General features: G+C 41.5%; 1 protein-coding gene and 1 non-coding gene across 8 annotated transcripts in view; one reads left to right on the forward strand and one right to left on the reverse strand.

Moving 5' to 3' along the window:
- Positions 1-13,458, reverse strand: part of MITF (melanocyte inducing transcription factor) — a 228,601-nt gene that overhangs the window by 21,676 nt on the left and 193,467 nt on the right. For 6 of the 7 annotated variants that reach the window (XM_070360458.1, XM_005890970.2, XM_070360459.1 and 3 more), the window contains 3 exons: positions 12,977-13,204; positions 11,842-11,925; positions 9,625-9,720 (listed from right to left, as the gene is read on the reverse strand). In XM_070360458.1, coding sequence (XP_070216559.1) covers positions 9,625-9,720; positions 11,842-11,925; positions 12,977-13,204 — 408 coding nt within the window. The remainder of the gene's footprint in view (positions 1-9,624; positions 9,721-11,841; positions 11,926-12,976; positions 13,205-13,458) is intronic. The other variant, XM_070360462.1, reaches the window with a different exon arrangement.
- Positions 1,805-1,877, forward strand: TRNAS-GGA (transfer RNA serine (anticodon GGA)). Its single transcript has one exon. It is a non-coding gene; the product is annotated as a tRNA-Ser (tRNA).

The following is a 13,458-nucleotide window of genomic DNA, read 5'->3' on the forward strand; positions in this document are numbered from 1 at the left end:
TTTGCCATTTCACCCATTCGCAGGTATATGGTCTCCTTAGGGGTTCCCTTAGAGACAGGAAAGGAGGCAGAATCTCACACACATCAAATCAGTATACAACCCATCTGATAGGTGTATCATGAGCATTGAGACCAAGGATAATGTGGTGAACTCATTATCTATAGCATCTAGTAGCTTATGGTAGATGTTCAGTAAACATTGTCTATTATTATTATAAGTCATGTTCTATGTGGCATAGCTTTGTAGCCAAGTCAGGTTTTGCATCAAAGTCAACTTTCTTCCTTCCTTTTCTTCCTCTCTCTCTCTACAAAGAAAAGTAATGAAAAGTGTTTTCTTATTGGAAAAGAAATGATATCCTTACTATTGTACTAAAAAGGTATTTTCCTTGAAACTGAAATCTTTCACAGAGCCACAAGAGGGAGCCCACTGACTTTCATAAAAGAACAAAATGTTAACACTTAAAAAAAAAAAGAAATATTGAGCCTTTCCAAACGAGCTTAAGAGTGTTTGTCTCTTGTTCTGAACTGAATATTTTCAAGCAGTGAATCTGTTTTATCCCAACAATGACTTCCCTTTGTACGTATACATTTCCTGTGACTAGCTCTCTGCTATGAGTTTGATATACTCAGTTTTATAAACATATGAGATCCAAGACATTTCCTTTTCCCACTCCCTGAAATAAAGGTCTGATCCAAGACATTTCCTTTTCCCACTCCCTGAAATAAAGGTCTAAGTATTAATTGCTGGAAAACAGTTAAGTGATCTTACTACTTCCACAGCAGAAACTTCCCATTTCCAGCTCAACTTGAATAATTTCTGAAACTATCATTACCAGGTGAGAGTTTATGTCTTTAAGCCCTTCCTTTACTTGACTATACACTCTGAATTTTACTCTAATCTGAGAAAAGTAAATGTAGTAGCATTTAAGTATGATTAAAATACTCAGTAATGCAGATGTACCTGGTAGAGGCTATATCACAATATAGCATATGTCATTCTTTCAAATAACCACTAACATACAGATTAAAAGATACCATGAAATAAAGATAGAATCAAATGTGTTTCCTCTCATTGGGAGCCACCAGGTATCATATTCCTGTCATGACTTCTAAATAAACACTCTATGAGCTAAATCCCTAGGTAGAGAGATGGGGGAAGACTGCAGAGAAGAAGATGTTTTCCAACAGGTTAATATGACACTTGCTCTAGGGGTTGGGGGCTGTTCGAAGAGACAGATCAGCAGAGCACATCTCTCTTCTCCATTCAGTCTTTTGTTCCTTTGTGAAGACAGCATCTAAATTATGCATATGAAATGGATTACACATATCTCACTATACGTATACATATGAAAATGTGATAATGTAAAATGCCCTTGAACCATATTTCAAGGGCCTCTAGCTAAGGAACTGATAAAAAAATGACTATGATTACTAGCTGTCTTAGTGGTTTAATATGAAACAGGTCATCTTCTCAGGTCAGCCTTGCCCTGTGTTTAGTTTTATTCCTGTCCAACTTAATACAGCAAAGTGAAAGAGGCTCAAATGTCTCGATATAGCACTGTAGAGTCAGAGAGTCAAAAGTTATAAAGCTGGTATGACATCTGGTAAGACTTTGAGATTCCAAAGCTTTATCCTCCTCCTTTATTGTTGCTCAGTCGCTCAGTCAAGTCTGACTCTTTGAAACCCCATGGACTGCAGCACTTCAGGCTTCCCTGTCTTCCACTGTCTACTGGAGTTTGCTCAAGTTATCTTCCTGTCCTTCTAGAATTTCAGATTTGGGAAGAACTATCTGGTTTTAATGGGCTTCCCTGGTGGCTCAGAGGTTAAAGCGTCTGCCTGGAATGCAGGAGACCTGGGTTCGATCCCTGGGTCAGGAAGATCCCTTGGAGAAGGAAATGGCAACCCACTCCAGTACCCTTGCCTGGAGAATCCCATGGAGGGAGGAGCCTGGTAGGCTACAGTCCATGGGATCGCAAAGAGTCGGACATGACTGAGCGACTTCACTTTCACTTTCATCTGGTATTAATAAACCAATAATGTGACTTGAGATTCAATGCCACAAGCTAAAAACAATTATTTCCATGGCTTGAGAAATAAAGATCACATGTGCAAACTGTGTGCAAAGCATGCAACTGTGTTATTACGATAATTTGTTAGGAATAAATAATAGGCAAGTGATAAACACAACTAACTTTAAAAAAACCTCTAAGTTATCACTGGATTGATCCTGAACAGATATGTTCTATTATCAACTTCTCCAGGATAAGAATATATTTTCTAACCACAATCTAAAGGAAGATGTTATGTGTACATATACTTAATAAATGCAGACTCACAAAAAGAGAAAGAGAGGGTGAAAGAATTGAAAACTGGAGATAAGACAAAGAAAGACACAAGGGGGCGGGTGGAAACAGGAAGAGAGACACACACAGAAGAGTGGGGGAGAGAGAGAGAGGGATGGGCAAGTCGGGTGGAAGCGGGGAGAACTCAGAAAGAAATGGATTGCTGCTGCTGCTGCCAAGTGGCTTCAGTCGTGTCCGACTCTGTGCGACCCCATAGACGGCAGCCCACCAGGCTCCACCATCCCTGGGATTCTCCAGGCAAGAACACTGGAGTGGGTTGCCATTTCCTTCTCCAATGCATGAAAGTGAAAAGTGAAAGGGAAGTCGATCAGTCGTGTCCAACTCTTCGAGACCCCATGGACTGCAGCCTACCAGGCTCTGGAGTGGGGTGCCATCGCCTTCTCTGAGAAATGGATTGAGTAGGGGTTAAAAACTACAGAGAAGACTGTGTGGACTGACAGCAGGGCTGACCAAAAAGAGAGATGAATTAAAATCTTTGGAACAAGACGCCTTATTGGGCACTCCACTGAGGTCAAACATCATTACTTCCAGTTGAAAAAGCAGCTTATAACCCTCTGGAGAGTTCTTGAAAAGATTTCTCGCCTCGGCAGCTTTTCCAATCTTGCTGGTTAGGAGTGGGCATCATAGAGCCTGCTGGGATATTTTGCTGAGGAAAACTTAATTTTGTGGGTGCCTACTCTGAGCCAGGCACAGAGGTTAGAAGGCAATCTTTGTAACTTATCATGCTGACTTTACAAAAAGGAACATCAAGGTATTGCTCTGAGTGCAGGTTTCTGATAGGAGGTTCACATTGCATGTTAATTGTATTATTGGGAGGAGAGCAGGATCAACCTGCTGATAATTTTCAATAATCAAATAATCAATAATCAAAACTGCAATTTTCAGTTAATCTCCAAATGAACCTGAGCAAATAAAAACCCAGTTGCTCACTAACTGTGGGTACTCAAATTTACAAATGAATGGTGCAGTCATTTACATCCTGGGCTAAGGAACCAGTGACTCAGGTTAGAAGCTGCCTCTGACATGCCAAATGATATTCAACTCTGTGAGGTGAGATGTCCCTCTCTGAAAAGTAGCAGTCATATCACCCATCTCACAGGGTTTTGTAAAAAGTAAACAAGATAAAGTGGGTGAAACAGGTGGTGCAGTGATAAAGAATCTGCCCGCCAATGCAGGAGACGCGAGTTCGATCTCTGGGTGGGGAAGATCCCCAGATGAAGGGAAAGGCAACCCAATCCAGTATTCTTGCCTGGAAAATTCCAGGGACAGGGGAGCCTGGCAGGCTACATACAGTCCATGGGGGTCACAAAGAGTCGAACATGACTGAAGAGGCACGCACAAGTGAAACAGAGTACCTGCTTTTAAAGTGACTGATAAACTATGTTTCATTGTTCAGTCACTCAGTTGTATCCAACCCTTTGCAACCCCATGGACTGCAGAACATCAGGCTTCGCTGTCCTCTATTTCTCAAAGTGGCTCAAATTCATGTCCGATGAGGTTTTCCTGAAAGTATATTCTTTGTCTACGGTTTTTTCGCTCAGTCATGTCTACTCTTTGTGACACCATGAACTGCAGCTAGCCAGGCTCCTCTGTCTATGGGGATTCTCCAGGCAACAATACTGGAATGGATTACCATTCCTTTCTCCAAGGGAACTTCCTGACCCAGGGATCGAACCTGGGTCTCGTGCCTTGCTGGCAGCCTCTTTACTGTCTGAGCCACCAGGGAAGTCACAGTTTTTGGGCAGTCAAACTAATTTTCACTTTGATTAACAGAACTATCTGCCACATGAATTACCAAACATCCCGTGGATTGCAATGCAGATCTAAGCACAGAAATGAGGGGATATGTGTGGCTCAAGTGACTACTCCATATTCCAAATCTTTTTCCACTGGGGTGATTTTGCCCCTTTTCCCCAGGGGACATTTGTCACTGTCTCGAGACATTCTGAGTTGTCACTGTGAGATGGCAAGGTGTGAATGGCCCCCAGTGGGTAAAAGCCAGGGATCCTGCTAAACATCCTACAACAGACAAGACAGTCTCCACAACAAAGGATTATCCATCCCAAATGTCAACAGTACCAAGGTTGAAAGACTGCTCTAAATGATGGCTTAGCCTCTTTATATTAACAGCTGTTACTTATGAAAGCTACTCAAAGGGAGGCTGATTAAAATAATATGGATTTCTAATTAAAAATCAGTCTCCTAGCCATGCAAATTTAGGAAAAGATTCAGTGGTTCCCTTTCTCATTTTGAAAAATTCCCCCATAAACACAGGTAACTTCATTACTAGGTCAAAATAACACTTTTAAAGCTAAGGAAGAGCAAGCACACCTTCTGTTAATATGAATATATTGTGTCTTTGCGGGGTTTTTATCCAGCACATTAACCTGATGGACAAGATTTCACTTCCAGTGCATGAGCTGTACCTTGGACAGTAAAAGACACAGTCCAATTAGGACAAATAAAGAGAAGGCAGACACGTGGGCGTATGTTCCCTAAACTTTGTCTGAATCGAGTTTTTCCATGTTCTGCTCCACCAAAATGAATATTTTTCCAAGTAAATGATAATTGCAAAATGTTATTATTTTTTTTCTCCCTGGATGGTCCCCTTCTCTGAATATCAATTAAGTTCTGTAAGCAGAAGTAAACTGGGACTTTTATTCTTTGTTTGCGATGGTACAAGAGGGCCCTTGTGCTCTCAGAATAGTTATTTCTAGACTCCAATTCCCTTAGGATAGTTTCCTCTCTAGGATAGTTTCCTCTCTAAGTGTTCCTTCCACTTTATTTTTTAAAACAGTTAACTTGAAATAGACCATTTCAAAGAACCAACTAAAAGGAAAAAAAAAGCCCAACATAAAGAATATTAAGTTTAAACTTCACTGTGGGGAAAACATTAAAATGTTAGTAAGTTGTAGTTGGTTCTATTATTTAATTCTAACAATTAAAACCCAATTTTATCAAGAATAAGAGCTAGTAACTAACATTTAGTGATGGCATAGGTTCTCTTGTTTTAGATGCTATTATTATTCCCATTTTCCAGTGAAGGAAAGTGAGGCAAAGACAAATAACTCACTCCACAGTAGGTACTGAACTCAGATGTCTGGCTGAGAGTCTGTGTTCCTACCTTCTGTGTTACCGTGCCTTTCTGCCAGTTGTAAAATGCCGAAATAGTTTCTTGCGGGAAAGCTCTGATGTGGAGAACACAGAAGAGAAATGGGGACCAGGACAAGGTCAGTGCCCCCTGAGGGCGCTGCAGGTTACTCTTCTCTTGACTGGGGATTAATTAAAGTCTGCCCTGGGGATTCTTTCTTATCTGCAGACTCCCCTGAGACGGTCTCTCTGCTTCTGAATTATCCTTCTCCATTCAAAGTCTGAAGTGGTCTCCTTTTCTAAACTTGTAAGCCCAGTGAGACCAGGGAGGAGACCTGACTCATCTGCATCCATAGCACCTCACCCAGCACTGGTCACATGTGAGGCATCTGCTGCTGCTGCTGCTGCTAAGTCGCTTCAGTCGTGTCCAACTCTCTGTGACCCCACAGACGGCAGCCCACCAGGCTCCCCCGTCCCTGGGATTCTCCAGGCAAGAACACTGGAGTGGGTTGCCATTTCCTTCTCCAATGCATGAAAGTGAAAAGTGAAAGTGAAGTCGCTCAGTTGTGTCCGACTCCTAGCGACCCCATGGACTGCAGCCCCCAGGCTCCTCTGTCCCTGGGATTTTCCAGGCAAGAGTACTGGAGTGGAGTGCCATTGCCTTCTTCTATGAGGCATCTAATAAAGGCTAAATCAATCTTAAAGTGAGTTCAGGAGCAATCGGACTAGGATATCTACTCCAGCGTAGACTGACCGAGGAGACACGGGTATTCAGTCTAAAGGTCATGTCTTCAGAGGGTTGTCACAAGGACAAGTTCTCCACGGGGCAAACTGAGATCCACATCCACAGAGAGACTCACTATGAGAAATATTTCCATTATTGAATATGATATTATTCTAATGTAGAGTTGGCATATTACAGGTGCTGAGTGAATATCACCCGGATAAAATACTATCAAAATTATTTAAACTATAATAAATTATATATAATAATTTAGACATTGTTGAGAACAAGCTATGTTTCCAATGCTAAATGCTGTACATACTTTAGGGTTTCCCAGGGGGCTAGTGGTAAAGAGCCTGCCTGCCAATGCAGGAGACAGGGGTCTGATCCCTGGGTTGGGAAGATCCCCTGGAGAAGGAAACGGCAACCCAATTCACTACTCTTGTCTGGGAAATCCCATGGACAGAGGAGCCTGGTGGGCTACAGTCCGTGGGGTCACAAAAGAGTTGGAAAGGACTCAATGACTAAACAACAACAATTCATAATTTAGGAGATGACCATGTCAAAGAGAAACAATGATCAGTTTCATTTTACAAATAAGGAAATGGAGGACTTCAAGAAACCAAGTAATGTGCAAGGCCAGGCTGTAAACGGCAGACTTAGGATTTGAATCCAGGTCTGACAGTAAATCCTCAACTCCCAACCACTGTGTTACACTGCTTCACTTGTGAGTGTAGATTTGGAAGCTTTCAAGAAGCTGAAAGCCTGATATTTTGAAGGGGAATACAAAGGATATGCAAGAGGAAATTCAGGCAGTGAGTACTAGGTTAGATCAGATGACATCTGAGGTCCTCATCACTGGGGAAAATTTTTAAAAAAAGAATAATTTAAAAGAATCATGTCAATCCTATAGTTCTCCTGAGTATGCACAGGCATCCATTTGATGCCACTGGAAAATTACCACCCTTGTCAGCAAAGTTCTTCTGAAATGACTTGCTGCTGCTGCTGCTAAGTCCCTTCAGTCGTGTCCGACTCTGTGCGACCCCATAGACGGCAGCCCACCAGGCTCCCCCCGTCCCTGGGATTCTCCAGGCAAGAACACTGGAGTGGGTTGTCATTTCCTTCTCCAATGCATGAAAGTGAAAAGTGAAAGTGAAGTCGCTCAGTCGTGTCCGACTCCTAGCGACCCCATGGGTATATGTAAAAATTATAAACTCCTGAGCGCAAGCTCCTCCAAGGTTTTTGCTCCTGTTCGTCCTAGGATTCTGACTACTGACAGGCACAGTCTGCCTCACGGATGCATAAAGCTGAAAGTAAGAGGGTTCCACAGAAGCTGACTCAGGGCTGAGAGAGGGTGGGACGAGTTTGGCAAGGAAACATTTGTTAGAAATAATATTTAGTTCTTTCAAAATAGGGGGTGAGTTTAAACGGGCAGTAAATTGACAAAACTAAACAATCTAGAAAAAACTCAGAGGTTTTGAGGGGAGTCCTTACTCCTCAAGACTTCAAGAAGGTGACTTAAAGGACTGGATCAAGATAGAAATTTACCGGGAATTTTATCATTGGAATTTAGTCTTTAAAAAAAATTCTGTGGTTAAAAAAATATTATTTAAAATTCACCATTTTAAATTATTTTTAAGTGTACAGTTCAATTGTGTTAAGTGTATTCACACTGTTGGGCAGCACATCTCCAGAACTTTTTCATCTTGCAAATCTGAATTTCTATAACCACTAGCCAACAACTCCCTTTCACCCTTTTTACCACCATGGAAGTTACTCTTTTAAAAACCAATTACTACCCTGTTTAGGAAAAGCATCTTAGGAACTTGTGTAGGAATTCAGTTCAGTTCAGTTCAGTCTCTCAGTTGTGTCCGACTCTTTGCGAACCCGTAAATTAGTGGTTTTTAAAAGATGACTCTATCCTCCAACCAATCTTGCTTGCTTCAGACTGGCTCCACAATCCAAACCAGCTCTGGCCAATCTATCCTGTAACTGTCCTGAACTCGCTGGTTTGTATCACGTGAGTGTGTGTCAAGTGTGTCAAATCTATCAGCAATACTGATAAGATTTGCTCGGTTTGTGTCAAGCCTGAAGTCAAGGGGAGATTCTGTCAGCAACCAGAGTCCTCTGTTTAGTCCTGAATGGTAGGTTCTTCCTCCACTTCCAGGGCTTGTCTCCTAAGTGTATATTTACACCACCCCTAGATTGTCCAGCTGGTGAATATATTATGCAGTCTTAAATATATTGCATCCTTAAAGCTGTTTGTCCATTTTATTTTCATTTCAAAAATCTGAACAGAAGGCTAGCATATTCTTGAACTCTTGGTGAAATTTAAATGTTAATAAAAATAGTATACCCCCCAAAACATACTAATTACTAAAGAATATGACAGTCTCATGCCATTGCTTGAATAGAAAACAGAAAATGATGGGACTAGGCATTCAAATCGGAGAAAGCAATGGCACCCCACTCCAGTACTCTTGCCTGGAAAATCCCATGGGCAGCAGAGCCTGGTAGGCTGCAGTCCATGGGGTCAATAAGAGTCAGACACGTCTGAGCAACTTCACTTTCACGCATTGGAGAAGGAAATGGGAATCCACTCCAGTGTTCTTGCCTGGAGAATCCCAGGGACGGGGGAGCCTGGTGGGCTGCCGTCTATGGGACGCGCAGAGTCGCATATGGGCTCTGGTCGCACAGAGTCAAACACGACTGAAGCGACTTAGCAGCAGCAGCAGCAGGCATTCAAAGATGTACCGTGTCCCAGCTCTGACACATCTGACCTGTATAACCTAGGGCAACACAAGCTAACCTTTCCTAATCCTAAAATGGAGGGCAATGAGAGAATCCCAACATGACTCAAGGAATTCCTGCGAGAACCAAGTAAGACGCAAACGGAAGGAGTGAAAGAAAATAAACTCTACAGGCAAGGCTCCAACTGCAGACAGGAATACTTAACAGAGAAGAGCAAATATGACCCCTGCTTAATGAACTAAAATTGGAATAAATTTGCCATTGAAATGGGGCAAACTGAACATCACTTAATCACCTGTCAATAGTAAGGGATCTCCTTTAAAAAGTGTATTATGTTTTCAGGCTGACCAGAAAACCACTGTAAATAACACAACACACAGTATTTCCCTCGGCAGCAGTATACTAAGTTAGGCATCAGATGTGGATGGGAGTTAGAAAACCTAGCATGTTATTGAAAGTGAACTTGGACTCCAGGGAATGCAGAGCTTTATCATGGGGTTACTGATAAACTCACGAGCAATTCTTAATTTCTTATGTTTGAGTCATTTATCTGTGATCTTGAGATATTTCTCTGCCTCATGAATTAACTTCTCAAAGAATCACTTGCAAAGAGAAACTGAAAATTCAGGAACAGGGAAAAAACACTGGAAATAATATCTCGAGCTTTTTTTTAGAAAAATAAAAATATCACCAATACCGTATTTGCCATTTGCAAGGCGGGATCCATCAAGCCCAGGATTTCTTCATTATAACTTGATTCTAGGCTAATGATGTCATCAATTACATCATCCATCTGAGGGAAAAAGGCAATGGAAGAGAGAGAGATATAAGCAAAAACTGTGCAAAGCAATCCAAAGAGAGATCCATGGTCTTTCCTGATCTAAAGAAGTAACACTCTTTAGTTAGAGTCTAAGAGATGACTGTCCTCTTTCTCTTCAAAGGAATACATTACTGAAGACCATTAATGCTAATGGGTGATGAGGAGGATGATACATGCAACCAGCACATAGTGAGTGATTACTAGGTGCCAGTCACTGGGCTCGGGGCTTTTTATGGACTAACTGATTTACCCTGACAATAACCCTACCAGAACAGGTGCTATTATTACAGCAATTTTTCAGGTGAGATACATGAGAAGCAGCTTGCCCAAAGTCACACATCGAAGAGGGGTTAGAGCCACAGTTTGAACTATGCTTTCAATTGTTATATAAAACTGCCTGCCCTAAACTGGAAAGAGGAACCAGGAAACTTCATCTTGAATGATAGCTGCCTTTTCCTTTTCTCATCTAAATTTATATCCAGTACATTTCCCACACCCTCCTTGGAGTAAAAAAAAAAACCACAGATGGCTGTTCAACCCTTTGTTCCCATAGGATGTGGGGGGCGCTGTGGCTCCCAGGCCACTGGTGAGCCCTGCAGTAACCTTACAATGACTTGTAAACTAAGTCTCTCCTTGTATGCCTGCCAGTGTGCTTGGCACTCCCGGAGGAGAGCACCAGGACGAGGTTGTCATTACAGTCGTGGAGCTGACGTTCCCTCTAGATCAATTTTATTTCTAAAGTACCAAAACATCAGTCATGATAATAAACAACAGTGATTACATGTGCATTGCAGCAGTTGCAAAGACAAGTCTGTGAAAACATTTCTTCGTAAACATCTTATGTATTTGATCTACTTGGTATGTGTGTGTGTGTGTGTGTGTTGTGTGTGTGTGTGTGTGTGTGCGCGCGCGTGCGCGAGCATGCAAACACCTGCTTGGGTCTTAATAGTGCTTCACAAGTACACAGTGAAAGCTCAGAACTCAGAGGGATGCTCCTGTGTGCCTCTTTGCCATAGTTAAAGAAGACAGGCTTCAACATCATGGCGCTTGTCAGAATCTCGGCTCTCCCACTTTCTGGGTTGGATCACTGCCCCTCATCTTTAAGAGTCACAGTGTGCCAATCTGTAAAATGGGGTTAATAATACTCATGCCCTTACTGGATTCTTGTGAGATTTCAGGACAAACCATATGAAGTGCTCACAGTGCCAAGCATACAGCATACATTCAAAAAATGAGTGTCACTGACTAACTCCAGAGAAGAATAAATGGAGGTCAGTTTTGAGTAACTGCCAGTACTGTTTCCTTTCCCGGTATACCAATTGTATGTCCTGTTTAACAGATGACTTTCCAAGTGAATTGGTAAACTGGAAAATGGGCCAGAAGACTTACGAGCAACCTTTCTTTGTAAATGTTTAATTTTTTTTTTTTTTTCAGGGAAAGGAAATTAGTGGCTTTGGTGTGAGAGAATTTTTTAAATAATTTGTTCTCTTATGAAAAGAGTCATACATGTTGATAAAAAGCAAAAAAAAATTTTTTTTCTTCCTCTTATATATCCATGCACTCATTTAAAATATACAAATATAATTAATTAATGGATGTAACATAATTTATATATCCATTAAACAGGATGTCACAGAAGAAATTTTCATTGCTTGGGAAAAGATTCATGAATTATCATTAAATGAATAAATAAATTTTCCAAAAATATTTTCCATGAGATTTCATTTTATAAAACTATATAGATCTCACACATACACACATCTTGGTTTTACAGATATTCTGTCCAAGTTGCTAACCCATAAATTTGTATAACATACTTTGATAATGGTATCTAAATGAAGTACAGCAGTTTACATCTTATTTATTAAAATTTATGTATTTTAGTACAGTTTAACACCTTATAGCAACTCAGGGAAAAATGCATTTTAGTATCATTTCCCTAGTAGTTTTTAAATCATGAGACATAATGATTTAAAAAAAAAATCAATGGGGGTGGGGGCAAAAATCCAAAGTCATTAGGAAGGTGTGATTAGCCACAAATATAGATCCTCATTACAAAGTGTTATATCCTTGGGCTGCCGAGTCATTCAGTACCTGCATGCACGATGCTCGTGAATGTGTGTTCATACTTGGGCATTCGCTCTCCGCCCTGTTTTGCTCTTCAAACTTATAAAATCCCTGCAAAAACACAAGCAAAATCAGCCCATGACTTGGATTTGCAAATGACTGTTCAGTGACATTTTCACATGAGGTTGATGGTGTAGCAACAAGATGAACTAAGCTCTCCAGTAAAGTGGAATGTGACCAAGAAATGAAATAATGAAGGAAGAACTTCCATCAAATCAGTCTGACAGATGACAAGCATGGACAGAGAAAAATAAGATGGTTGGTTTGGGCAAAAGGGAGAAGACTTAGTCCCTCTAGAAATTAAAATCAACCAAACTTCAGAAGGGTTACCTCTGAAATCACGTGAACATTTCAGAGGACAATCAAACTCCATTAAAATGATGCTCATCATCTCATAATTTGGAAATAAAAGGCATTAAATCACAACCTGCTTTTTAGGTATGCTTCAAATTTTGGTGCCACAATTAGCTTTGAGGTATATTTGAGTCTTGTCTCCAACCCAGCCTTTATAAAAAGCAGCTTTCACCAGCAGCAGCAATTTATTAAGGAAACCGAATTCACCCAGCAAGGAAATCTTTGCTTTTCTGTTAGATTCTCATGTACTATATATTCTTTCAATCCAGCCATGCACACTCTGTGCTTTTTTTGTTTTTCCTTTCCAGCTCAGGAAGAAATAAAAATAATATTCCAGACATTCACAGCAAGCGGAACTTCTAAACTGCCTGTCCGACACCTTTTCTATTTTTACTATCCCTTTTCCACCTTCCCTTCTCTCCCTGCATTTTCAACGCTTTGTAAATGGAAAGGCATGGAAGAGAACACTCAGCTAACAAGCGGAAACGGGATAGGAGAAAAAGGGTCCTCGCCTCTGGGTTCTGCTCCGAGGGGGCCAAGTCCCCTGCCTGGAGCCATAACCCAATAACCCAGTGACAGTGACGGGGACAAGAGGCTAGAGGATGACAGCTAGCATGGGGAGTCTGGGACAAAGGCCGGTGAAGGTGGCCACGCGGACAGACTAGAGTCCACAATCAAGTGCAGGAGGGAGATCCAACAGACAGTCATTCAGTGTAAGAGAAAGGAGAGGGGAGGAGACATGAATTACCTCTTTTTCACAGTTGGAGTTAAGTGTAAGCATAGCCATGGGGCTGTTGGGTGCGCTGCTCCCCGGCACTGGTGGCATGACATGGTCGCCAGGCTGGTTTGGACATGGCAAGCTCAGGACTTGGTTGGCATGTTTATTTGCTAAAGTGGTAGAAAGGTACTGCTTTACCTGCTGCCTTTGGGCTTGCTGTATGTGGTACTTGGTGGGGTTTTCGAGGTGGGTCTGCACCTGAACATAGCCATGGAGGGAAGAGAAGAAAGTGCCGTTATTGGTGAGTTTTGGACGGCTCTTCTTTTCAGGCACAAGCATGAGACAGGCCAGTCCGTTAACAGAATAGATTATTAAGCCCCTGTTAGGTACCAGGCACTGTGCTAATGGATTTTGCTATTACTGAAGTTTAAAGGCTAACTCTTCGGATTTGGGTTAATACTCTGCCTGGTTTCATTTCCCTGCTAATTAACAGTCCATCTCTTTAAAACCTT

This window comes from Bos mutus, chromosome 22 (genome assembly GCF_027580195.1).
Source record: "Bos mutus isolate GX-2022 chromosome 22, NWIPB_WYAK_1.1, whole genome shotgun sequence".
NCBI classification, from domain to species: domain Eukaryota; kingdom Metazoa; phylum Chordata; class Mammalia; order Artiodactyla; family Bovidae; genus Bos; species Bos mutus.